Below are 24,045 nucleotides of genomic sequence, written 5' to 3' on the forward strand. Positions count from 1 at the left end.
AAAATGGCAAGTTATAAACATCTTTGGCTTGCAGTAATCCTGTCTCTTTGGTGTGCTGTGTTCCCGCCAGCTTGGGTAACTGGTGGATACAAGGAACTTAAGGATGCAGTAGACCTAGATGGCGTATTGAAGCTATATGCGGCACATCTAAAATGGTCAGTGGCATCTGAAGGGCTTGTTTCTGTTTTTTTCCTGCTTGAAAGTACCATAAAATACCCCCAAAATGAACAAAAATACATTGAAGGCTAAGTACGTTTCAGTAACAAGGACGTTGTCGAGGAGAAACTAGATTCCTGGTAACTAAAAAGGACGAATTAATGACCTAAAAAAATCTAGATCTTTCAGAACGTTGTGTTTGCTCCACGTACTGTAGCAGTTAAATTGACCTCCTGAGTGTGCATCTGCATTAGGTACAAACACAGAACTTGTGACAAACTGCAAACTGTGCTTGAGGCTCGTGTGGTCACAGAGGTGTTCCCTACCGACTTTGGAAGTGAGACTGCATCTCGAAACAATCGCTGCAGTGAGTCCAGGATCGTACCTATTTCTATAGCTACTGGCTTTGTGCTTGATACTTCGAGCTCAAGTGAACTGAATTTTTCTGATCCAAGATCAAGCTATACTCGCTGATTAAATTAAACAAACTAAAAAAAACCCCAAACAAAAACTTAAATTTGATCTTTTTTTTTCCCTAAAACACTTAAAAAAAACATGCCTGAGTTTTAAAAACAGGTTCTCGGATTCTTTAGCGTCTACGTGTCAGACTTTGTGCTCCGTTCTCGCGTGGCTGCGCCACGGCGGTGAGCTTTGGTGTAGGGCGGTGTGGCCAGCACCGGCGCCCTGCCGGCAAGCACTGGGCACGGGCAGGCTGCCCAGGCTCGCAGCGGCACCCCCGCCGGCCGGGGCTCTTTGGGGCTCAGGAGAAACTTGCCTCGTGAACGACTCCCCTACGTTTCAGACCTGCTTCGCCTGTCCTGAGCATAGTATTGTATAGAAAGAGGTTAATTTTTAACTTGCGCCTGCTAAGACTGACTAAAAGCCGTAAGAAGTGTCCTCTGTTACAGCTGGGCTGGGGTTCATTTCCAGGAGGATTGTGCTTTAAGTCACCAGTGAAGGACCTCGCTGCGAAGCCGCTCTCTCCGCCGTGCCGTGCCGTGCCGCGCCGCGCCGCGCCGGCCGCTCCCCATCACGCTTTGGTGCAGGTGCTGGGGGCCGAGGAGGAGCCCCCGGAGCTCAGGTCGTCCTGCCACTTCTCCAGGCTGCGCCGCCGGGCGTTCATGAAGAAGTTGCTGACGGTGGTGAGCTCCAGGCCCAGCTGCTGGGAGATGGTGATCTGCATTTCTTTGGAGGGGCGCTTGTTCTCCTTGAAGATGGCGAAAAGCGTTCTGCGCTGGAGGTCCGTGAAAACCAGGCGAGATTTCTTCTGGGAGTTGTTCCGCTCTTTGTTCGGCTCTTGCTCTTTGCGTTTGCAGGCTGGGGAAGGGGTGGGCAGAGACAGAGAGAAAGCGCGCGTCAGGACGCATGTGGCTGCCCGCAGACCCCGCTGGCCACTGTCACCCTCCTGCAGGCCCGCGGAGCCAGCAGTGCACAGCTGCCGGCTGAGCCAGCACCGCGCTGGCACGTGGGACCCGAGGGCTCGCGGAAGAATCCCAGGGGGGCTACGCTGCTGTTTGCGCTCACGTCCCAAAGACCCGCATTTTCAGAAATTATTCTGGACGGGCGTCTGACTGTTAGGCGTTCGGGCACTGCATTCCGAGGCAACCGGAGCGCTCCTCCCGACCACCCGCAGACAGAGCCCTCAAATTCACTTGCCATTTCTGGACAGTGCACAACTTGGAGATTTTCCACGCTTTTTATAAAGCCACCACCTGAGAAACGTGTAGCTCTTCTGTTACAGCAGCATTAGAACTAACAAATTAGCTTATCTGATGTCAGTCTAGGGATGAAAATGCAAAGCACATCCTTTTTTTCCCCTCAATAGCTAAGACAAAGATTAATTCTTTGCAGCAACTTCTCATGTGCCGTAGCATATAACAACTGCAGATTACTATTTTTTAACAAAACTGTGCAGGCCACTATTCCATCATGTAAACTGCCCCCCGGGTAACGTACAGGACAGAGGAAATACAACTGGAAATTGCTGTTCATGCATTTAGAATAAATCTATCCATATTTTGGGAGAGGTAGCCTTTTCTTTGGTCTGCCATTCCAAACACATACTTAAAACAATTACCGTGGGCAGAATGGTGAAGGCAGGAACCCCCCAAACCCGCTTTGTTGGTACAGGGGAAAGAACAGCTGAGCAAGCAGAAACTGCCCCCCGCCCCCTCCCCACGCTCCCTACACGATTTGCAGAACAAACCCACGCTCCGTCTGGGGCCGTGGTGTGTTTTCTGGGCATCAGCTGAAATCTGCAGCACGCCGGGCTGCCGTCCTGTCTGCCAGCAAATGCGCACAACTCCTGCCAGGCATTCCCCGGGGAACCGGTGCCGACCATCCTTCTGCACCCACGTCTCCCACTCACTCCCACCAGCGGCGGGGAGGGCTGGCACGGCGGCCCTGGCCGGCAGGAGGGATGCTCGCAGCGCCTGCGCCAATGGATCCTCTCCCAGAAGATGTCCGCAGGACGGAGAGGTGCTGGCCATACACAGAGGGATGGGTAAAACCCCACCGCAGGGGAGGACGCGTGGTCGAACTCCGCTCCCAGCTTCGCTCTGTCTGACCCAGGACAGGCTGCTCCGCTCCCCTCGTTCATCTTCTCCATCCCCAAAAGGAGGCCTGGTTCTACCTCCCCAACAGCCAAGTCTAACACTTCTACAGGAGTTTTATTACTTTAAACATCCCAACACAAACCCCGGTCAAAGCTCCCGTGGCAGCAACTTCCTGTGACCACCACTGGGGAAAAATCATGTTCGATAGCACAAACTGCCAGCGTCCAGCTGAACCTTCTGTTTGCTTGTTGTCTCCCGAAAGAGACCTCTGTGGCCACTTTTTAACCATTTACCAATTTATTTGTGGTTTCTATCCACTGCTGCAACAGCTGCTGTCTGAAAAAGCTGCCAAAACTTCAGACATCTGTTGTGAGAGAAACTCGTGACTTCTGCTGTGAGACCGTTTGCTTATGGCCTCGTGTAGAAATAACCAGACCACTTAGTGTGTCTCAAATTCTACAGCTCTCTGCAGGTTTGCACTTTCATGTGGTCTCTCACAGACTACAATGTTGAAAAGCTATGAAAAACCAGAAAGAAGTGAAATCGCATCTTTCTGAGATGCCGTGGCAGCAGTACCTGCTGTTCAGGCAACGTCCCTCATCAGCAATTAGCTCTCCGCACATCCCTAGGGCTCGTGGACATCCAGGCAGTCCCATGCAGCCTTCGCTCCAAAGTCATCCAGCAGCTGCCACCTGATGCACATGGTTTAAGGCCAACGAAAGCTTCTTCCCCTGCCTGTAGCATCTCTCACAACCCCTGCACAGCCACTGACTGCAGCGCGGCCGCGCTTGCCAGCAGCTCCATCCTCTTCGTCGCTGCTTCACAGCAGGTTCTTAAACCGCAATGACTGCATTTTCCATAAGCAAACTCGGAAGCATCGCTGAAACCAGGCATGGCATTACACGGCACGATACGCTCACCCCGCACGATGCTCTTCACAAGCTGGTCCAGAAATGAGGTAACGCTTCCCAACAGAATTCATCTACGAACGTGCAGCTTTGCTGAAACGCACTGGCTGATTTTTTTCCCCCAGTGTCTGCTGGCAGCGGTTACCAGAGCCTGTCTCTGTGGAGGTGACAACACTCGGGCTTCCACAGCCGCGGGTCAGGCACTGGCTCGCCTTGGTCCTTCTCCCCCTCCTCCCCTGGGGATTTTGCCCCAGCGTGACTCCCGGCGGTGTCACCCCCCAGGGCTCTGTGCCTCCTCCCTCCGCCCCACGCAGAGACTGCCGGGGCTCAGCCGCGGCAGCAGCCCACCACACACCGGGGCATGCCCCTCCAGCCACGGCACAGCAAGGCTGTGCAAGGGGAGGCCTCCGGGCATAAAGCCCACTGAGCTGTCTAGAAACCCGGGCCCTATATATTTGAGTTTATCTCAAATATATAGGGTTTACAGCATGCGTTTTGAAGCTCCCTCCAGGAGGACAAAATAGTCTAAAATACCCTGGATTGCAAATCTCTTTTAAAACAGGCAAATGTCTTTCATCTGAGAAGAAATCTCCCCTTCCTCCTCAGATCGTCCTTATCACCTTAAAGCCTGACCCTCTGCTTCCCTGGGCCGGAGGTTCGGCACGGCCAGCCTCCCTGCTCCCCAGCTCACTCCAGCGCGGGGAGCCGGCGGCGGCTGGGTGGGAAGGGCAGAAAGCCACAGGGCAGCTGCAGAGCCCTCGGGCAAGCCGGCAGTGCTCGGCGGGGCTCAGCAGCATCCCTCGCCCCGGGGCATCTCCCAGGGGCAAGGGCGAAGCCGAGCAGAAATGCCTGTCAGAGCTCAGGTCAGGCGGGACAGCAGCGCCTGACCATCGCTGTGCCAAGCGATGCTAATGGAGCCTAAAAAAATCAGTATTAATAGCTGATCTGTATTTATTAGCGCAGAGAGAACATCAAGTGCTGAAACCAATACCGCTGCCATAGCGTACCCGGATTTAAAAATAGCCTGATAAGGCTGTCTACACAGGGCAGCAAGATAAAAAAAAAATCCGTATGTTGACATGGTTAGGTAATGTGCTGGGACAAAACAAGTAGAGTGAATTGATAAGTGGGGGGGGGTTTAAGCAGCCCTATTAAATAATTCTGCAGGTCTAGAATATTAAATGCGAACCTGCTCCAAAAAGTAAAACTCAGACTGTGGAAACGTCTGTAATTAACCCGAACTCAGGACCATACCCATCGACCTGTGCCCGAGCGTGGCACCACGGGGAGCCTGGCTCAGCCGGGTGTGGAACGGACTACGCCGATCAGCTTAGTTTTGTGCACGGGACAGTATTTAACGGGATTTCTGCAGGAAACTGGAATATTTTGCTGGAGTGGCTGGTCCTGACCCCGCTCTTGCATCTGTTCTCAGCTGCCAAATTCCAGTGGCTGCAGCAGAGCTGCCTCTGGGAGGAAGGTCGGGGTCGGACCATTCGAAATACCCCAAGAGGGCCAAAATGTAAGAGGAGGATGCTCCGGAGAGTCGGGTCCAAACCCAGACTTACGGGTTATGGGTGAGCGTCCCCGGGAGCGATTCACAGCACGGCCGCCCCGGAGGCAGCGGCACCGGCACAGGGTTTCTGCTGGGGCCCGAGGGAGCGGGGCGGCAGCAAGGACGCTCCTGCGTGGCACGTCGGAGGCTGCAGGGTGAGCCCATTACTGCGTCCCGATGGCCGGCCTCAGGTCTCCAGAGGTGGTTAGCCCAAAGGCATCACGCGGGAAGAATTTGGGTTCCCTGACTGCATCTCTGACTGCATCTCTGCATCTACCTCTACCAGATAACACGCTCCACAGATAATGCTTTACTGCCTGTCTGAGATGAAAAAGCAGATTTTAGGCTGGATTTCTGCATTTGATGCTTTACTTCGCCTTTTGTCTGGAATCCATGGGGTGGTACCCCAGCACTGGGGATGTGACCAGCGCCTGCATCTTTGCTGCAGTTTCTAATAGGTTGCAGGACACTGGGAAGAGTCTAGTGTTTCCTAACATCACTAATTTATGTCCAGAGATACTCTGCATTTTACAGTTATTGGTATCTTATAATAAATAATGCAAAGGTATGTGCTTTTCAATGCATTCAGTAAATACTTTCCTTGAACTGTTAAGTTTGCTCTTGAAAAGGCACCGTAAAGGCAAATGTTGTTCCTTGACGTGCACTTATCAGAAGAGAAAAATGGAGTGAGCACTCTAATAAAATAAAGTTATTATCCAGGAAACCTGCCTACAGAAAGAGAAACGTTTTAATAGTAGAGGAAAGGGAAGCGGCCATCTTGATTCTAAGAACAATTTGATTTATTAACTGCAGTTAATACTGAACATATTCTACGGAAGAAAATGGACAACTGGCAAGAATTGAAAGCCATAACTGTGGAAAAAAAACCCGAAAACCTTCCCTTTTCTTCTACACTGGACTAAAGACGCTTTACATAGAAACAATACAGAAAGAGTTCAGAAATAGATACAGTACTGCCTCGCTTAATGTTGCCTGAAGTGGAAACCCACCGATTTAAAGGGCATTAAGAGCAGTGCAGAGACCTGACGCCGCACTGCGGGGCTGTGTCCCCAAGGAGAGACAGTCTGTCTTCAGTGAGCGTGGTTTTGTCCTGCAGCTAAAACTAAGGGAATGTTTAAAAAATGTTGCCTTAAAACAGAATTAGGTATTGCTTAGAAATGAACAAATAAAAAAAGCCCCCAGAGTAAGTGCGGAGAGGCGGGAGGCAAGTCAGGCGAGGCACCAGGAGGTGATGGCAATGAGCCCCAGAATCTCTGCAGTTCTCGGCGCTAATTAGGTTCCTCTGCACAAAGACAACAACTATTCAGATGTTCGACTTCAAACATGCAAGACGCTCCATTGATTTTTTATTAGCGTGTTTGCAAGCCTGAGGTTAAGCAGGTGCTGAAATATTTTGCTAGATCCCAGAGAGAGGGAGAGCAGGGGCAGGCAGGCAGGCAGTCGTCCCTCCTGGCTAACAGGTACAGCAGCTCCCAGAAAGTTTCACCCAGCCCCACCTTTCTGTGCGAGTGTTCGGCAGCTGGGAAATGTGCCACCCACGTCCCGGGCCCTGGTTGGCAGCCAGGGAATCAAAATCCAGCCATCGGTCCCGGCTGCCCTGCACGGCTGCAGCTCCGGGAACTGGGTGAAGCCCCACCGCTCCCAGCTCGTCCGCCTCTGTCTCTGCAGAGCCTTGCTAAGGGGCTGTCTCCCCGACTCCCCTGCACCTGTAAGCCAGCTCCCCTCATCAGTAAGGCTGGCACTCATTTCACCTAACACTGGCCAGGGAAAAGCAGGGCATCCCATGTCCCGGCTTCCCCTGCAGCCAGGGCGCAAGTGTCGGCTGCAGCCGGGATACCTCCCCGCCTGCGGGCAGGTGCCTCGCTGCGAGTGGGCGACAACGGGGAAGGACACGGCCTCCGCTCACGTCTGCCACGGACTCCATCGTGCCTTGGGACACCTCTCAAAAATTCGCTCTAAACTGCCTGCACTTAATAGCTTTCAATACAATTCACATGGAAAAAAGAATCACGCCACACAGCTTTGGAAGACATCGTGACCCCGCTGTAACCAGGAGCTGCAGTGACTGATGTGCACTGCACCGATTCCAGCATCTGCAACCCCATCTGCTTGAAAGGGATCTGCAGGAAAGTGGTGATTTTTCTGGATTTTATTTCCTCAAGCCCATCTGAGTTTTGGTTTCCTTGTGAACTTCACACACTTCTAATTAAAGCTCCTTTTTTTTTTTTTTGGTCACTGAGTATCATTAAATTGAATATTTCTATTAATAGTTCCTTTGTCTTATTTTCTGCAACAATAACTCTTAGCTTCCATTTTCTTCCTCAGAAGAGAGGAACCTAGCCAGCCCCTGCATTACAAATACCGATAAATCCTGAAAAATATCTAGAAACGTTTCAGTTGATAAGTATTGCCTTGTAACTTCTGCTTATAAAGACTCAAGCACTGGGAAATTTACTCTACCACTAAAGATGAATGCATGGCAACTACCAGCAGAAGGCAGTGGATTCACTAACGCCGCTGTGGGGGTCTCCCCTCCGCCCTTCTACGACGAGAACGCTTGTCCCCCGCAGCTGCGGTGGTCCCCAGTGCCCTGCCCGGCCCTGCCTACCCCCTGCCGGGCTGCGGCTCCCACCGTGCTCCAGCCCTAGCCCAGCTCACTTGGGAGAGCCCCGGCTGCCGGTGGATCCCTGCGGGGTGGGACCCACAGTCCGGGGCAAGTCCTGCACGGAGCTGGTAAAGCGTGATGAAATGCAAGGGCTCAGATCAGACGATCTGGCATTTTCTCACGACAGTTTTTTTCACTGAGAGATATCCACCGGGCTCCATTGTTCATGGCTGAAACGAAGTGTGGCTCAGAGCAATCAATCTGCAGTGCGTAACGCTGGCCTTAGGAAACCCAGAAGCAGCGTTGCACATCCCTGTAGGCAGCGATAGCTCCTGTCAGCTGTTTATGCATGCACAGAAAGACCGGTCCTTTTTATAGAAAGTGCTTTTGCCATATGTAGGCCAAAATTGACCGATGGGGAGCTCACCACTGCGACTGGCAGCACAGTCAGCCACATCCCACCCTCCAAACCCTCCGGCACGGGGCAGGGATGCTCACTGGAGTGAGCTGGGGCCTCTCTCCTCCCTCGGCTCCTCTGCTTCCCCGCGCAGAGGCTGGTGCTCCGGGAGGGAGACAGCCGGGGGTCGAGGACATGAGGGTCACCAGCATCAGGAGGAGGAGGAGCAGGACAGGAAGGGGTCCCGGGGGCTGGGGTGGTGCCTGAGCAGCCCTCGGTGAAGAAGAGGAGCTGCTTGCAGAGCCGGATGGTCTGGAGGCGGCGGGCCTGTGAGTTGCCTCAGCGGGCGCTTCAGAAAGTAAGATTTGCAGAGCTCGGGTGGGTGAGTGTTCATGTGAACGCCGCGGGTGGCTAGCACATCCAGAGAAAGCCTGCGTCCCACACCTGAGAAAGAGGATGGGGACTGTGCCGCTGGCAGGGGATGGGGCAAACTCCGCTCATCTGTGTCAGAGCTGCTTGGAGCTATGCTTGTGGCAAGCATGCCAACACAGAAATAATGACTGCTCAAGCAAACGAAAAAGTGTTAATGTGAAATCTTCCCCTGGCTAACGGCACCATGGCCGGAGCTGCAGGGAGTCTGGGAAGCCACATCCCGGAGATGCAGGAGCTGGTCCGTAAGGGGACCCTGGGCAGTGATGCTTAGGGGCAGAGGAGCTTTGCCAACCAGGCTTTAATATCACAAACTGTAGAGACAGGCACAGAGGGACCTGCGGAGACTACAGACCCATCCCATTTCTCTTCTGAGAGCCTGACACCAGTTTCCTTCGGATACTGGAAACATTAAGGAAAGAGCTCATGTGGTTTCATGTCCTGTGAAGCACAAACACAGTGCAAGCCGGGCGCTCATACAAACAAAACCCCAACATAAATCTGACGTCAATCCATCTCCCCCCTCAGGTATCTCTACTTTTAAACCAATTAGGTGAGGGGGTTTTAACTAGAAATCCTGGAGGACTACTTAGCAGTCTGGGATTTCTCCGGGCCATACCTCATGGTCTGCTTTCACTGAAAATAGCCTCCCTTCGTCCTCACCTCCTCTAAATTTGGTTCCCTGCAGTTTCTCAAGTTAACTAACACCCTCCGAGTATCGCCGGTTTTATGATGTTTTTAGTCTATGACAAAAGTGACTTTGGAACTATGAAACAAATGGCAAATGTTAAGAAGGAGCCAAGTAGAGAACAATATTCCCTTAGTCCAGCAGTAAGTCATTTCTCTCTATCGTTCGTAAGGATAAGCCGTGAATATTGATCTCCCGTATGTGGTTTCATGCGGGTGTAGTACAAAGTCAACTAAACCCAGTTATCTGTCTGATGGAACTAAAAAATGTTCCTCAATTTGATTTCGGAGAGAACTCAATGTGAAGGAAATTTAATTATGCTAGTAATACTGAACACAATGAAATGACCATCAAAAGGTTTTCCAAAGGTTTAAAATGTTTTTCTTTCGCTATGATTCACTTAAAGCAACCTCTTGGATATCTGTGTTACTACAATCTCTTAAAAACTAGGCCTCAAAAATCAATTTGATTACCTCTCTGAATTAAGTATGCACAAATGAAAGCAGCTGAGATCAATACAAATTAGGTTAAGTACTCCACTGTGTACGAAATCATTATGTAACAAGAAACAATTTGAATGAAGATGCAAATAATCACATTGTCGGGGTGTGCAGCCAGCGCACCTTCGCCTCCTCATTTCCATCGGCTGCACACGCACAAAACCTTCCTGATTTTTGTAACCCCTATGAATGCCCTCTGATGGCATTTACCTAGAAAAACAGAATATGCCCACAAATGAGAAGCGTAGCACAAAGTGTTAATTCCGTTCTTCTCGAGAAGATCCGTTGTTATTGGAGAAGACCACTTTGCTCGCCCAAACCAACTCTCCTGTAACAGCAAGATGTTCCCCACACCACAATTCCTGTTTGCAGATACAGGGATTCCTACAACGCTCTGAGAAAGAAGTCCACAGCCTCGCTGTTTCCTGCCAGGAACGGGTTTTCTTGGTACTCAACCCGATTTTTCTCTCTCTTAATTCTGTCACGGAGGGAACGCCTTCCTCTGTCTAGGTCTTGCATCCTTCAGCTATTTGAGAAGGAAAGATGAATGGGTTTGGGCACTTTGTTCTTTTATATTTCTTTCTGGCACGTAGCAGGTCTCAAGCTATTTGTGTCAAACCTCTTGTAAATCTGCTGGGTGGCTGAAATTGGGCTGTAAATCCTGCGGGGCAGGGGCTGCTTCCTCCCGTGCAATGCTGCAACACCCATCTCAGTGCGGGATCTCTGACAAGGGCCTCTAACTACTATTGTAATATACTTCCATCATTAATACAGAATACTAAATAATAGATGGGATAAGGCCAATTTATTGCACTCTAGGGCGAGAATGAGTGGAGGCTTGGTGAGCATGCAGTACAGTTTCAATGTACCCCTTGTCGCTGAGTGGGTGCAAGCTCTAACCACGCACTGAAGCAGTTTCTGCAAGGCAGCCTCTTCTGTGGCCGAGGCAGGGAGCATCCCCTGACACCCAATATCCAGCCCTCTTTGCAAACAAGCTTTTCTGTGAGCCGCAAAAGGAACAGACCTGATTTCTGACAGATGTCTGTTTCAGAGTTGATCGTGAGCTCGTAAGGCCTCCTTTCCGATAGCTGGGGGATGCAGAAGCTCTCCCTCCTGCCAGAATCACCGTCCAGCGTGGTGCAAGCTCACGCCGTAGCCTTGTTGCAGGGCAGGCACTTACAGGATCTTCCTTCTCTCTACAGACTCCTGTTTTCACAACAAGGGGTACAACCGCCCACAGTTGCCTGTGAGACCTCTGGTCCTGGTGCAAGACACCCCTGGGGTACCCCGCAGGTACCAATGATGTTGTGCGGAGAGGAGCAGGGGGCTGCAGGGACAGGCAGACACACCCCCTGCATAATCGCATCAACCTCGTCGAGGTGCCCAAATACACTTGTGCTGGTTCAGAGTCCCAGCTGCTTTCAGAAGCACAAGCTGACAGAACCTGTAGAAGCAGTGGCATGTAAATGCCATCCCCCGAGTGTGATGAGCAGTGTCACGCCGTCTGCGGTGCTGATGTACCACTTCCCGGCACCACCAGCTCGTGCAGCAGCAAGACTGCTCAGGTACTCATCCAGTCACAGCAAAACGTTGGGTCCTTCAAACTGCACTCTGCGAGTCCTTCACTTCTAACGCCTGGGAGATTTATGTTTCCTCTTGTTCTGGAGATTCTCCCTTTTGAATCCCAAAATAGTTTCCAGCTGAATTATAACACTTTTCTGTAACGAGGATTTATATTCCCTTCGTCAGAGCACAGCGCTGAAACCAGACCTTCCCCACACCGAGTGCTCTGCCTGTTGTAGCAGCATCTGCAAGTGATGCGCCAGCACATCCCCTCAAGTACCAGAATACAGCTGTGACCTTCTCCCCGTGGAGAAAGGGAAGTGCTTCGGGCATCTTTTCCAAGAAAGGACTGGGAATTTAAAGTTGACGTAGGCGAGCAAGCGCTGAATAGGAGTCTGAAATCTTAGAGTGGATTAGAATTTGAAATATCTTGCCTTCTTGTTTTCTGCCGATTACATCTAGCAGCTTTCCCACAGCTGCGTCGCTTTGACACCCTCCCGTGCCGCAGTTCCCTCCTGGCACCTTACACCTACAAGTCAGAGTTGCGAGCTGAGTCCCACGGGCCGGGCTGCAAGGGAAAGTACGGATCTACTGGGCTCCTGCTGTGTGCCTCCAGAACCAGCTTGTTTTCAGAAATTCTGACTCATGGGAGAAAGCAGGAAATGATTATTTCCTTTTAATGGCTGTTATTGATAGGGTGCAATTATGAAGAACAGGAGAGGACAGGAGCAAAGCTCTGCCGACTTATCGGGGAAAACCAGACCCGTGTTGCTCTCCTGGCTCTCCTTGTGCTTCAGACGACTGCTGAACACAGAACGTAAGAGCAGGCCTGGGAGGAGTGATGTTCTTTGCCACAAAGTCAGGTTCCCATTTCCTTCTTCACAGCAGGCTTCAGCAGGAGAGGTAAGTGTCCTTCCTCCTCGAGCACCAACAAGGTAGCGTGTGGAGGTGCGGAGGGGATTGAGCTCCCTCCAGGCAGAGGGGCCGTGGGTCTCCCACCTCCGCAGCGAACATGCTGCCGTGCAGGCGGTGGATGGGAGATGGGATGGCTCTTCAGCAGGCTATGTGAGCGATAGCAGTGCATCAAGTAGTGCCCCTGTCACCCCAGTGGTATGAGCTAGCTGACGCCGAGCATGGCTCTGGCGTCGGGTCTGTGCGGCCGTGCCCCACAGGACACCTCTTCTGCAGTGCACGGTCAGGGCTGGATGTGAGAGGAGAGCCAAGACGCTGCACCCTGGCAGGATCCGGGCATGACGGAGGAGAAATTTGGCACTAAAGATGCCAGAAGGACACTGGAAAAGCTTTGGGAGCTTATACCTAATCTGTGTGAGCCTCTTCACGTCGGGAGCCTGCGATCAGGGCCGACACGGTGCCGTGGTGCCACTAGTCCTTACCAGCAACAGCTGGAGGAAAGACGCTTGTGCTGTGACACTGGCTGCCGAGGAAAGCAACGGTGTCCTCACCTGATATGGGAACGAGTGGGCGTGATAAGCACAGAGGAGAAGGAAAACGGAGAAGGCGGCGTGTGGGAAGCTCTCCAAGGAAGACTTCCTCATGCTCTTCCTTTATCCTCTTCAGCTGTGTGCTGCTTGCCAAAGCTTAATGCCTCAGCGCAGGCCCCCGTTCTCAAATGCCCATTATGACAAGCTGAGATCTGCTGGAAAATCACCACTACTCATAAATATGTTCCCTGCTTACTTAGAGATATTTTGGTCTCAGAGACAATTTGTGTTTTGGGAAACTGCCAGCCTCTATCGCTTGTCTAATAATTCCTTTGTGCAGCATTTTCCAGTGGCTTGAGTCCCCTTTTTTCACAATGGAGTAGTTGATTTTATAGCTCAAAAACCCCAAACAACCCCAAAACACTCCAATTTCTTCTTTGATTGCATTTCTATCTGCCATCAGTGAGTTGTCTGGTTGATCTTATCACTGAACCCATCTGAGATTAGTCTATTTTGTATGATTTCTGCGTCCAAAAATCCTCTATAAATCAGAGAGCCTTTTATGCAAAAGTCTGCAAGATTGATAGAGCTGGATACAAAATCTTTTACCTTGGAAAAAGAGATGTATTATCTGTCCCATTGGACATACTGCTTTCTCTGCATATTCATCTCCAAAGTATGATGGGGCTTTTTCTAGAGAAGACAGGAGACAAGATAGTAGTCTTAAATACAAACAGATTGCTATCAGAAGAAAGGGAGTCATTTTTTTGCTGTGTCTAGCGGGGATAAGATGAGAAGCAAAGGATTTGAAAGACAAAAAGGGAGATTAAGGCTACTCATTAAGGATTTTTTTGTACCTGTAAGCCCTGGAAGAGGTTGCCTAGGTAGCCTGAGAAATCCCCGTCACTGGAGATTCTTGAAGAAGGGGGCAGACTGTCAGGACAAGGGATGTCTCAAGTCCTGCTTTCCCTGTTAGATTAATTCTCCGTACACCTGCAGAGCCCCGTTTCCACTCTGAAGGCAGCCACAGGGGAGCTCCTCTGATGCGAGGAGTCTGCTACTTTTAGTGCTTGGAGACTCAGAATAGACGTGTTGGGTTACTGGCAAGAAGCTTGTAATCTCTGAGTAATGTCTAACTGGAAGGGATGAAAAAGCCACTTGCAACTGGTGGATGACAGGAACACCTAGGACAAGATTTTGTGACCAATACAAGGGAGGACTGCTAAGGGTGAGCAACTGGGTGCAGAAAAAAGAAGCGCAAAGTTTGAGTCAAAACGCCACTCTAAGGAGCGAGGGAAGAAACAGCATCAGTTACTGGAAAATAATCCTTTTGGCAAAAAAGTTCTCTCCTTGTGTGCTTCTCGCCACAAATAAATTCTGTCCGTTTTCAAATGCAGAGGAATATTTGAGTTTGGGATATTTCAGTTCAAATGCTGATGGCAAAAAGATACTAGGAAAAAATAAGATGCTGGGAAAAAAATCTAATAAGGAAATAGTGAAGAACAGATCAGAAAAGCTCAGAATGAGTAACACCTGTTGATAGACTAATTGTTTCTTTAAAGAAGTAGAGGGAAAAAAAAGATAGAAATGCATTTAATGACAAATGTGGTCAGATTTATCTTTATCAACCAATCCGGAAACCGACAAAAACTGGTTGCTTAAGAAAAATGGTATTCAAATTTCTGCAGGGCAGAAATGTCTTCAGAAATGATGTGGAGCAAAAAGATAGGGCAGGATATTATTTCAGAAAGTTGGTACATGAGAAATATAATTTATCACCCAGCACCACAATTTACCGCATGGATTGTTCAAACATAACCACTAATCTATATCTGAAGAGTACTAATATTTCAAGCCACTAAGCACCTTTCAAAGAATCTTTATGTACCTGTATGTTTAGTTCAATGCTAAGAAATAGTTTTATATATAGATAACGCACTTGATACAGATGTTATTATGCCTTAATTTTTAGCTGTACCTACGGACAACAAAATAGTCTCAAAATCCAGAGAAAGAAGCATTCGGTAGAGCACAAAGAGGCAGAGGGCGGAGGGACAACAGCAGTCCGCCTGCACACAACCCAGCCCTCGCACCCAGCGAGGGACGTAGACGTACAGGGGCTCTCCTGGGTGCCGGAGGGTTGGAGGGTGCAGTAGGGTCAGCTGCGCGAGCGCAGCCCTGGCCTTGGTGGGATGTCGAGCCACCGTCCCTCGCTCCTCTGTTATGGCCCCCCACGGCTTACCGGGCTCTGGGCCAGGGAGAGGCCGCAGCCACTGCCTGCCCCGGGGTGCCTCGCCCCCCTCCAGCTCCCCTCTCGCCTCCTTTGCCTGTCCCCTCCTAGCTCTCCTGCTCCCCTCCACACCCCGCTTGCCTCCGTCCCTCTCCTGTTCCACTCCATCCCCCCGCTCCCCTCCACCCCCCCGCTCCCCTCCACCTCCCCGCTCCCCTCCATCCCTCTCCTGTTGCACTCCACCCCCCGCTCCCCTCCACCCCCTCACTCCCTCCACCCCCGCTCCCCTCCACACCCTTCACTCCCCTCCACCTCCCCACTCCCCTCCACCCACCCGCTCCCCTCCACACCTTTCACTCCCCTCCACCCCCTCACTCCCTCCAACCCCGCTCCCCTCCACCCCCCGCTCCCCCACCCCTCTCCTGTTCCCCTCCACCTCCCCGCTCCCCCATCCCTCTCCTATTCCCCTTCACCCCCTCGCTCCCCTCCACCCCCTGCTCCCCCACCCCTCTCCTGTTCCCCTCCACCTCCCCGCTCCCCCACCCCTCTCCTATTCCCCTCCACCCCCCGCTCCCCTCCACCCCTCTCTCCTGTTCCCCTCCACCCCCGCTCCCCCACCCCTCCCTCTCCCGCTCCCCTCCGCTCCCCGCCGCTGTCCGTGGTGCTGACGGATCGCTCCCGCCGCCGCTCCCGCCCGCACCCGGGGTCCGCCCGCTGCTCCGGCGAGTGGGGTTCGACGGGCACCCCCGCCCGGGCATCGCTCCCCGCCCTTCCCGCCCGGGCCGCTGCCGCACCCCCCGGAGGGAGGCCGGAGCCGGCCCGCTGCCGGGCGCAGAGGAGCTCGCCGGGCCTCTCTGCGCGGCGAGACCCGCCCGGCACCCGCAGCAGGCAGAGGTCCGGGGCGAAAAGCAGGGCTTGTCCCTGCGCAGGCCGCGCACCCTGGCCGCGCTCCGGGGACCAGACGCCGCGGGGAGGGCGCCGAGGAGCGGAGCAGCCGCCCGCCACCCCCTGGCACCGGCGGAGCCACGACCAGGCCCGGCCGGGGCTTTCGCGCGGGGACCCGAGGTGGAGCCCCGAGCACAGCTCCCGCGAAACCGAATCCTCCGAGCCCGTGGATGGGCACGTCCCCGGCTGCCGGCTGCCCGGCGCGGGGATGCCGCAGGGCGCTGAGCGGCGGGGCTCGGCGGAGGGAGACCCGCGGGGAGAGGGGCAGGGACCGCGGGGAGAGGGGCAGGGACCGTGGGGAGAGAAAGACCCGCGGGGAGAGGGACAGGGACCCGCGAGGAGAGGGACAGGGACCCCCAGGAAGAGGGACAGGGACCCGCGGGGAGAGGGACAGGGACCCGCGGGGAGAGGGACAGGGACCCCCGGCAGCTGCCGCTGCCCTTCGGCCGAGGACGGGCACAAAAAGCCGGGCTGAGACAGCCGCCCCCGGAGCCGCGCTGCGACCAAGGGAAGGGATATCGATACGCGCCTCCCTGCGCAAATGAATCCTTGCGGGTGTCCTGGTACAGAAATGTTTAATCATCAATAACGTGATTCAGCAATCGGGAAACGTAAACAAGCGGTGCGAGCGTTGTGCCGGTCGGCACGGAGAACCAGAGCGGACGCCCGCGGGGTACGGGCCGGCCCGGCCGCGCCCGCCTCGCTCGCCAACCGCGGGCGAGCTGTCGCCGCCTCGCTCGCCAGCCGCGGCGGGCCGACACGGAGAAACGCTCCGCTCTGCCCCGGCAGCAGCTCGCCCCCCCGGAGCCCCAGGGCGAGCTGCCGCGGCTGCTCCGCGGGCCGGGGCCACCAGCACGGCAGCCACGCACCCCGAAACCCGCTTTCTGCCCCCGGGGGGCTTCGCCCGGCGTCTCAGGACCCGCCTGAGCCCGGTGGCTTGCAGGGGAACACGGCCCGGAGCGATCTGAATTGCCTTCCTCCTGTCTTCACCCAGCAGGGACCTGGCGGCAGTGCCCCGAGGTTCGGGGCTTTGCAGGCAACCGGGCACGGGGACGCGGCTCCGCGTTCGGTTCACCCGAACCGGGGCGAACCCTGCTCCCCGAGCTCACCGCGCAGACAGAGGCATCGCCTCACCCAGCGATCGTTAATGTTTTTCACCCCGGCAGAAATTTAGGGACTGCCCACGGGGCCGGAGCCAGTCACGGCCTCACCGAGACGTTCCCGTGGCCGGGGAGGGGGGTGCAGGGTCCTGCCCGCTGCCCCGCAGCCCCCGCTGTCCCGGCGGGAGGGAGCAGGAGGGGGGACGCCAGCCCGTTGTGGGGACGAGGTCCCGGGGGTGATGCCGCCGTCGAGGCAGAGCGAGAACCCGGGGAGCGGCGGGGTTCCTCGCGTGTCGTTTTGCTGTGCGGGAGGAGCGTGTGCCCGACGCCCAGGGCAGCGCCCCAGAAGCCCCGTCCCGGCTCCAGCTGCCCCGGGGAGGGGGAGCCCCACGGCCCCGGGAGGGACTCGCCGCTTCCCCCGGCGGCACCCGCACGGTGAGGCCAAACCGCTGTTTTACTCTCGGATCTCCAAAGCAGGCACCGACCTGCCTCTGCACACCGTGGGCTGCCCACGCCTCTGCCCGGGCTGCCCGCTCTGCCCGCTGCCAGCCCTCCCTGCCCGTCCCGCTCCGGCACAGGAGCCGGCTGAGCAGTCTTGTGAAGACTCCCAGGAAGAGGTAATAAGCACAGAGAGAATAAGAAAGAACAGAATAGCATAGAATAGGACAGAACAGAATAGGATAAAATAGAATAGGATAGAATATAATACGATAGGATAGGATAGGATAGGATAGGATAGGATAAAATAAAATAAAATAGGACAGAACAGAATAAAATAGGATAGAATAAAATAGGATAGAATAGAATAGGATAGGATAGAATAGGATAGGATAGAATATTATCATGTATCTCCTATAATAAGAAGAAATAATAAGCACACCCCACTGCTATGGCTCCCCCAGGGAGAGGGGGGATTTCCCTCAAAGGACAGCAGATTTTCATCCCGTTTGGGAAAACTTAGAGGAGCACGGTGTAAATTGCCCGGTTTTCAGAAATCTGAAATACTTTTGGCTTATTCCCCTCGCTCAGGGGGATTTAAGCAGGCGAGTAAAGGGGAAGAAGGAAGCACCGAGGCAATGAGGCTGCATATTCACACGTGGTAATAATAATAATAAAAAATAATCGATTTCCCAAAGGGGACGGCAATTTGCAAAGGTCTTTCCCGCTCCGGCTCCCACTCCACGGGGAACCCGTGCTCATTTGGCCACCGAGCTCTCTCCGAACTTTATTTCCGGATGCAAAGGCATCCCTGGGGTGAATTCAGGGGGAAGTGGTGAAGCAGAGATCCAGAATTATATATGCATATCACCGCCTGTAGGGCAGAAAATCAGAAATCGCATCTACGCACCCGCCGGGCGACATAGCTGTGTCGCCCGGCAGGTGTGTAGATGCGATTTCTGATTTTCTGCCCTAATATGTATGGCTCCGTGGGGAACCCCCCACCCGGGACCGGTGCTGGGAAGGAAAAGCACCAGCAGCATTACTGGAAATGAGCCGGCTCAGGTTCCAGATCAATGAAAACTGGGTCCACACGTTTATGCTCCTGTTGCCAGCATTAATGCTCTTTTAATCTTCTAAACATTATCTGCATCGATTTCCCTCTAGATAGGCGTTTGTTTGAGAAGGCGACATCACCGCGTGCTCCGGCAGAAAAAAAACCCCAAAGCCTTTCTGTTCCTCCGATGCTCCCGTCGCAGACAAACCTCGGGACCTTCCCTTGGTTGATAATACAGAAGAGCTGGACACCCAGGGGTGTGGGAAAGGACGGGAGGAGTTTGCAGTCGCCGTTAGAGCCGGGGAGGAGATCAGCATCCCTGCCCCGAGTCCTCCTTCCCCCGTCCCGGCCAAGCCGGGCTCTGAAACGGGCTGCAGGGCCGGGCAAGCCCCGCGGCACGACCACGGTGGCCCTGCAAAGTCTCCTTCACCTCGAGAATGCCCTAGCACCCCCCGAGAGGCTTTTGGAGGCCCCAGGCCGGCGGCTGTTTAACCCACAGCACCTCCGGTTGGGGGTCGGGCAGGGATTACGGCCATCCCTAACTCACGGCTCTTCGTCCCCCTGCTCTCCTGCATCCCCCCGCACGCAGGGACCCTCTGCGGCCTCCTCCCTGCCGGGGGGGGGAGAGCACCCCACCGCCTCCAAAGAGGCGAGGGAGAATGCGCGGCCCGGAGCCCTGCGCGCACTTGTTGGGGCAGAGGGAATCCCGGGGCAGAGGGGGAGAGCTCGGCGAGGTTGGGGTGCGGGGCTGCGGGCAGCCCCCGGCCGGCCCGACGAGCGGAGCTGCCGCAGGGCGCGGGGGGGGCCGGGGCTCGCCAAACCGCATTGTTCCCCCTGGCTCCGCCGGAGACAAAGGAGGGGCGAGCGCCCAGCGGGGCCTCCCGAGCCCCCCGTCCCCGCCCGCAAAGCCACGCGGAGCTCTGCCCCCGCTACTGTGCGGGCCGTGCGGAGCTTCCGCGGCACCAGCGCGGCAGGAACGACCCGGTACCACCGCGGGGAAGCGCCGCCGGGAGGGTCCAGACCCCCCGCTCAGGCACGCCTCGGTGTGCGCCAGCAGAGCGGGCTCCGGGGCGAGGGGCAGCCCCGGGGAGAGCCCGCTCGTACCTGCCTCTGCCCACCCGTACCGCGCCGGGATGAACCCGCCCGGGCTGGCATCGATCGAAACGAAAGAACGACGGACGCGTCGGAACAAGCGTCCCCGGGTTCCCCAGCTGCGCTCGCCGACATTTCGCTGCTGTCGCAGCGGAGAGCCGAGCCGGACACAGGCACCCACCGCCGCGCCTGCGGTCCGTGGGTCCGCCCGCGCCGCAGCCCGCCCATTTACCGGCTGGCCATATCCACCGGAGGAGCAATTTCCGCGGCGGGGAAGGCAGACGGCCGGCAGGCCGCGTTCCGCAGCGGGCGCCGGGTGGCCCTGCCCGACGTCCTGCCTTACCGCGGGACCGGGCAGAGAAGCGGGCGGCAGCCGACGCGCGGCCGCCGGCACCGCTCTGCCCTCGGGCAGCCGCGGCGGGGCCGGGCGGCTGCGCGGCCGCGGCGCTGGCACGGCCCCCCCCCCCCGCCCCGGCACGGCACGGGACGAGACGAGGCCCCCCCCCCCGGGCGCTGCCGGGGGTCGCTGCCGGCCGCCCCGCTGCCCCCCGCCGCCGCCGCGCCCGCAGAACAATGGCGGCTGCGGCGCCCCGCGACCGCGCCAGGGGGCGCCCGCGCGCGCTCCGCGGGACAATGCGGCCGGGCCGCCGGGGCCGCGCGGGGCTGCGCCCCCCGCCGCGCCGCTCCGCCCGCCCCGCCCCGCCCCGCCGCCCGGCAGCGGCCGGCGGCTCCCGGCGCGGCACGAGGGGCGCTCGCGGAGGGCGCGGAGCGGTGCGCAGGGCGCCCAGCGGCTCCCGGCCGGGGAGAGCCGGGCCGGCCGCGCCGCCCGGCAGCGCGGGGCGCGCCTCCGCCAGCCCGCAGCCCCGCCGAGCCCCGCGCCGGCTCCGGGCCGGGCCGCGCAGGTGCCGGCGCCGGCGCTGGGGGAGGCGGGGGACAGGCCGGCCCCGCGCCCTTGTCCCCGCGCCCGGCCGCTGAGAGCGGGCGAGGCGGAGCGCGGAAAGCGGAGGCCGCCGAGCCGGGCCGGCGCCGGCACCGGCACCGGCACCGGCATCCGCACCGGCACCCGCACCGGCGGGAAGCGGCCTGCGGAGCCGGCCGGGGCGGCGCTCGGCTCCCGGAGGGTCGCGCTCCGCTCCCCGCTCCCCGCCGGCCCGCCGCGGGGCGCCGGCCCGCACCCACCTGCCAGCCGCAGGGCCGACATCCTCTGGAACTCCGGCTCCTGCAGCCACTTCCACATCCTCCGGAAGGTCTCCCGGCCGGACTTGAGTTTACTCCAAGGCTTAGGGTTCCGCAGCAAGTCCGAGAGGGTCCCCTGAGAGCGGCACAGCACCCGCTGGGCGAAGATGGCCTGCGGGATGCTGTAGCGCTTCAGCTCCGCCGTGATCCTTTGTGCCACTTCTTTGGTGTTGATCTCCTCCAGCTGCCCCGAGCTGCTCACCTGCGAGCCGGAGGAGGAGGAGGGCGGCCGCTCCCGGCCGGCGGGCAGCGCGGGCCCGTGGGGCGGCGGGTGGCCCGGGTGCGCAGGGTGGTGCATGCCGTTCAGGTGGGGCATCATGGCGGGGGGCGTCCCCAGCCCCCGGGAGAGGTGCTGGTCCCCCCGCGCCAGCATGGCCGCGTGGGCGTCGAAGTTGGGGCTGAGCATCTTCTCGTGGCCGGGCGGCCCGTAGCCGTGGAGGCCCTGCTGGGCGTTGTGGAGGGGGCCCAGCCCGTTGCCCAGCGGCGAGAGGCTCTGCCCCATGCCGGGCATCTCCTTGTAGGGCCCGTAGAGGTTGTTGACGGCGGGCAGCCCGCGCTCGTCCCGCATGAGGGCGAAGCTGCCGCTGACGTTGCCCGAGAGGCGCTGGTGGTGGTGGTGGTGGTGGGCGTGCGGGTGGGCGTGCGGGTGGTGGAACTTGTCGGAGACGGTGGAGATGGGCGGCAGGGGCTGGAGTGGCGTCAGGGTGGTGTAGGTGCTGCTCATGCCCATGCCGGGCGGCGAGGACTCGCAGGGCATGCTCATGGCGTGGTGCAGCGGGATGGAGAGCTCGGGGCGGTACTCGGCGGCGCCGTCCAGCAGCGAGGCCATGCTGGACACCATGGCCGGCCGGGCGGCGGCGGGGGCCAGCTCCTGGTGCGGCGGCGGCGGCGGCGGCGGCGGCGGCGGCGGGGGCACCCGGAGCGGCCCGGCGCTGCGGCCGCCGTGGTGGGGGCTGGGGCTGCCCATCAGCTCCGGCTCATGGCCGGCCGCCCCGTGCAGGCTGCCCAGCGGCTCCATCGCCATCTCGGGGTTCATGGCGCAGGCACCCGGCTCCCTGGCGAGGCATCGACGGGCGCTGCGGCCGCTCCTCATTCACTCATGGGGGCGGCGGCCGCGCCGGGGCAGCGCGCCGCGGCCCGAGGCCGCCCGCTCCGCCGGCCCCGCGGGCAGCGGGCAGCGGCCGCTCAGCCGGGCCCGCGCCGGCCCCGCGCCATGTCCTCGCCTCGCCGCCGCCGCCGCCGTCTGCGGGCGGCGGGAGCTGTCCAGGGCGCGCTGCGCGCACAGCCTGGCCGCGCCCGCTGGGCCGGGCCTGCGCCACTGACTGACTGCTGCCCGCCCGCCCGACTGCCGGCCCGCCTGCCCGCCCGCCCGCCTGCCTGCCTGCCGCGGGGCGGGGCGGGGCGGGGCGGGGCGGGCCCGCCAATGGCGGCGCGGCGCCGGGCGGGGCGGGGCGGCGGGCCGGGAACCGCCGGGCCCTTAAAGACGCCGCGGCCCTTTGTAGCCGCGCGGGGGGCGTCTCGCCGCCGGGGTGCCGGGGCCGGGGTGGCCGGGGCTCCGCGGCCCTGGCAGCCCGGCGGCGGCGCGGCTCGGCTCGGCTCGGCGCGGCTCGGCTCGGCTCCTCCTGGGAGCCCCGGCCCCGCAGCCCCCGCCAGCCCCTCGCGTCCCCGCAGGTGCCTCAGGTCACGTCAGGCGCCTCAGCCGCCGCGGGCTCCTCGCGTCCCCTCAGGTGCCTCAGGTCTCCTCAGGCGCCTCAGCCCCACCCAGCCCCCGCAGCCCCCTCGGAGCCCCGCTCCCCGCAACGGGGCCGCGCCGAGTCCCGGCAGGCGGCAGTCCCGCTCGGCCCGCCGGTGCCGGTGCCGGTGCCGGTGCCGGTGCCGGTGCCGCCGCCCCGCCAGCCCCGCGCTCCCGGCTGCCCGCGGTGCGGATCGGCGGGCGGGCCGCGCAGATGTCGCCTTTGTGCGGAGGCGGCGATGGGGGCCGGGGAGCCGTGACCCATTTCTCCCGCTCGGCTGCCGGAGGGCGAGCAGGGGGCCCGGCCAGGCGGCCCCTCCGGCCGCCGCGCCCCCGGGGACACCGCCCCCGGAGCGGGGAGGGGGCCGGGGGCTGCCTCGCAGCGCGGCGGAGCGCGGGGCTCGGCCCCGGGCGGCAGCGGGTCCCGGCTCCCTCGGCAGCGGGGACGCCGCAGCCCGCGCCCTGGCTCGGCGCTTCCCCGGCGGAGCAGCGGGAGAGGCGCGGGCAGAGCCGCGGCGCGCAGCCCAGCCCCCGCGGCCGGCCCGGCTGGCGGGGCGGGGGGCGCCGCTCCCCGGGGAGCGCGCTGGGCACGGCCGGCCCGGGCTGCCGGCCCCCGCGCTCTTCTGCTCCGCTCTTCGCTTTTTTAAACCAAGGCGCAGCGCCGATCCGCGTTATTAATTGCGCTAAATATGGCAGAAAGTGCGGCTTAGTAAAAATGCGTCGTGAACGTACAGCGGTAAATGAACGGAGACGGTCACAGAAGCAGTCTGTGTCCCCGTCAGCCTGCCTTCACACAACTGCGTGCTGCCGTTCACCAGTGCGCGCACACGCACCCCGCCGCACACGCACACGCACACGCACACGTCTTCCCCCCTTCTGAGGCCAGTGGCTTCCCCAGGCCCGCTCTGAGCCCCTGCAGCTGGAAGCAGCGCACCTCCGCTCCGAGGAGGCCGAGCCGAGAGGCACAAACCGGCGTAATCACAGCGAGCGGGTTTGAACTCTTTTATGTTTGCCCTTGCCAAAACCATCTGGTGCGCGATCGCAGGGCCATCGATTCGGAGCTGTGAGCTGCGAGCCCCCGCGCAGATCCAGCGTGTTACTGGCAGCCAGCTTCGCTCTGACCTGCGCCTGCCCCACAGCTCCGAGGCCCCCGAGCGCCCTGTCCCCCAGGTACGCCGCTGCACGGGTGGGAGCCCATCGCCATCCTGCTCGGCCGGGCCCCGGAGGGAGGTGGGGAGCAGGGGCTGCGCTGGAAGGGGAGGCAGCGGTGGGAAACAGCCTGCGGGTTCCCCGAGGGGCCTCGAGCGCGGCCGAAGCCTCGGCAGACAGCGTGGTGTCGGCGCTGCGGGAACTGTGGGGAGAGGCAGGGAGGGATGGAGGCAGGCAGGCAGGCAGGCCA

General features: G+C 58.6%; 1 protein-coding gene across 2 annotated transcripts; it reads right to left on the reverse strand.

Annotated features, from left to right (window-relative positions):
• Positions 1–1,186: 1,186 nt before the first annotated feature.
• On the reverse strand, positions 1,187–22,007 carry ONECUT2 (one cut homeobox 2). 2 transcript variants are annotated; one of them, XM_072859697.1, is made up of 3 exons: positions 21,793–21,972; positions 20,858–21,744; positions 1,187–1,473 (listed from the first exon to the last, which is right to left on the reverse strand). In XM_072859697.1, exons 1-3 carry the CDS (start codon positions 21,948–21,950, stop codon positions 1,187–1,189), a joined length of 1,332 nt encoding a protein of 443 aa, XP_072715798.1. In that variant the 5' UTR covers positions 21,951–21,972. The 2 variants fall into 2 exon arrangements, with proteins under 2 accessions (XP_072715798.1, XP_072715797.1); XM_072859696.1 differs by having other exon boundaries at positions 20,858–22,007.
• Positions 22,008–24,045: the final 2,038 nt, after the last annotated feature.

The sequence above is a fragment of the Ciconia boyciana genome, chromosome 4 (genome assembly GCF_034638445.1).
Source record: "Ciconia boyciana chromosome 4, ASM3463844v1, whole genome shotgun sequence".
In the NCBI taxonomy this organism is placed as follows: Eukaryota; Metazoa; Chordata; class Aves; order Ciconiiformes; family Ciconiidae; genus Ciconia; species Ciconia boyciana.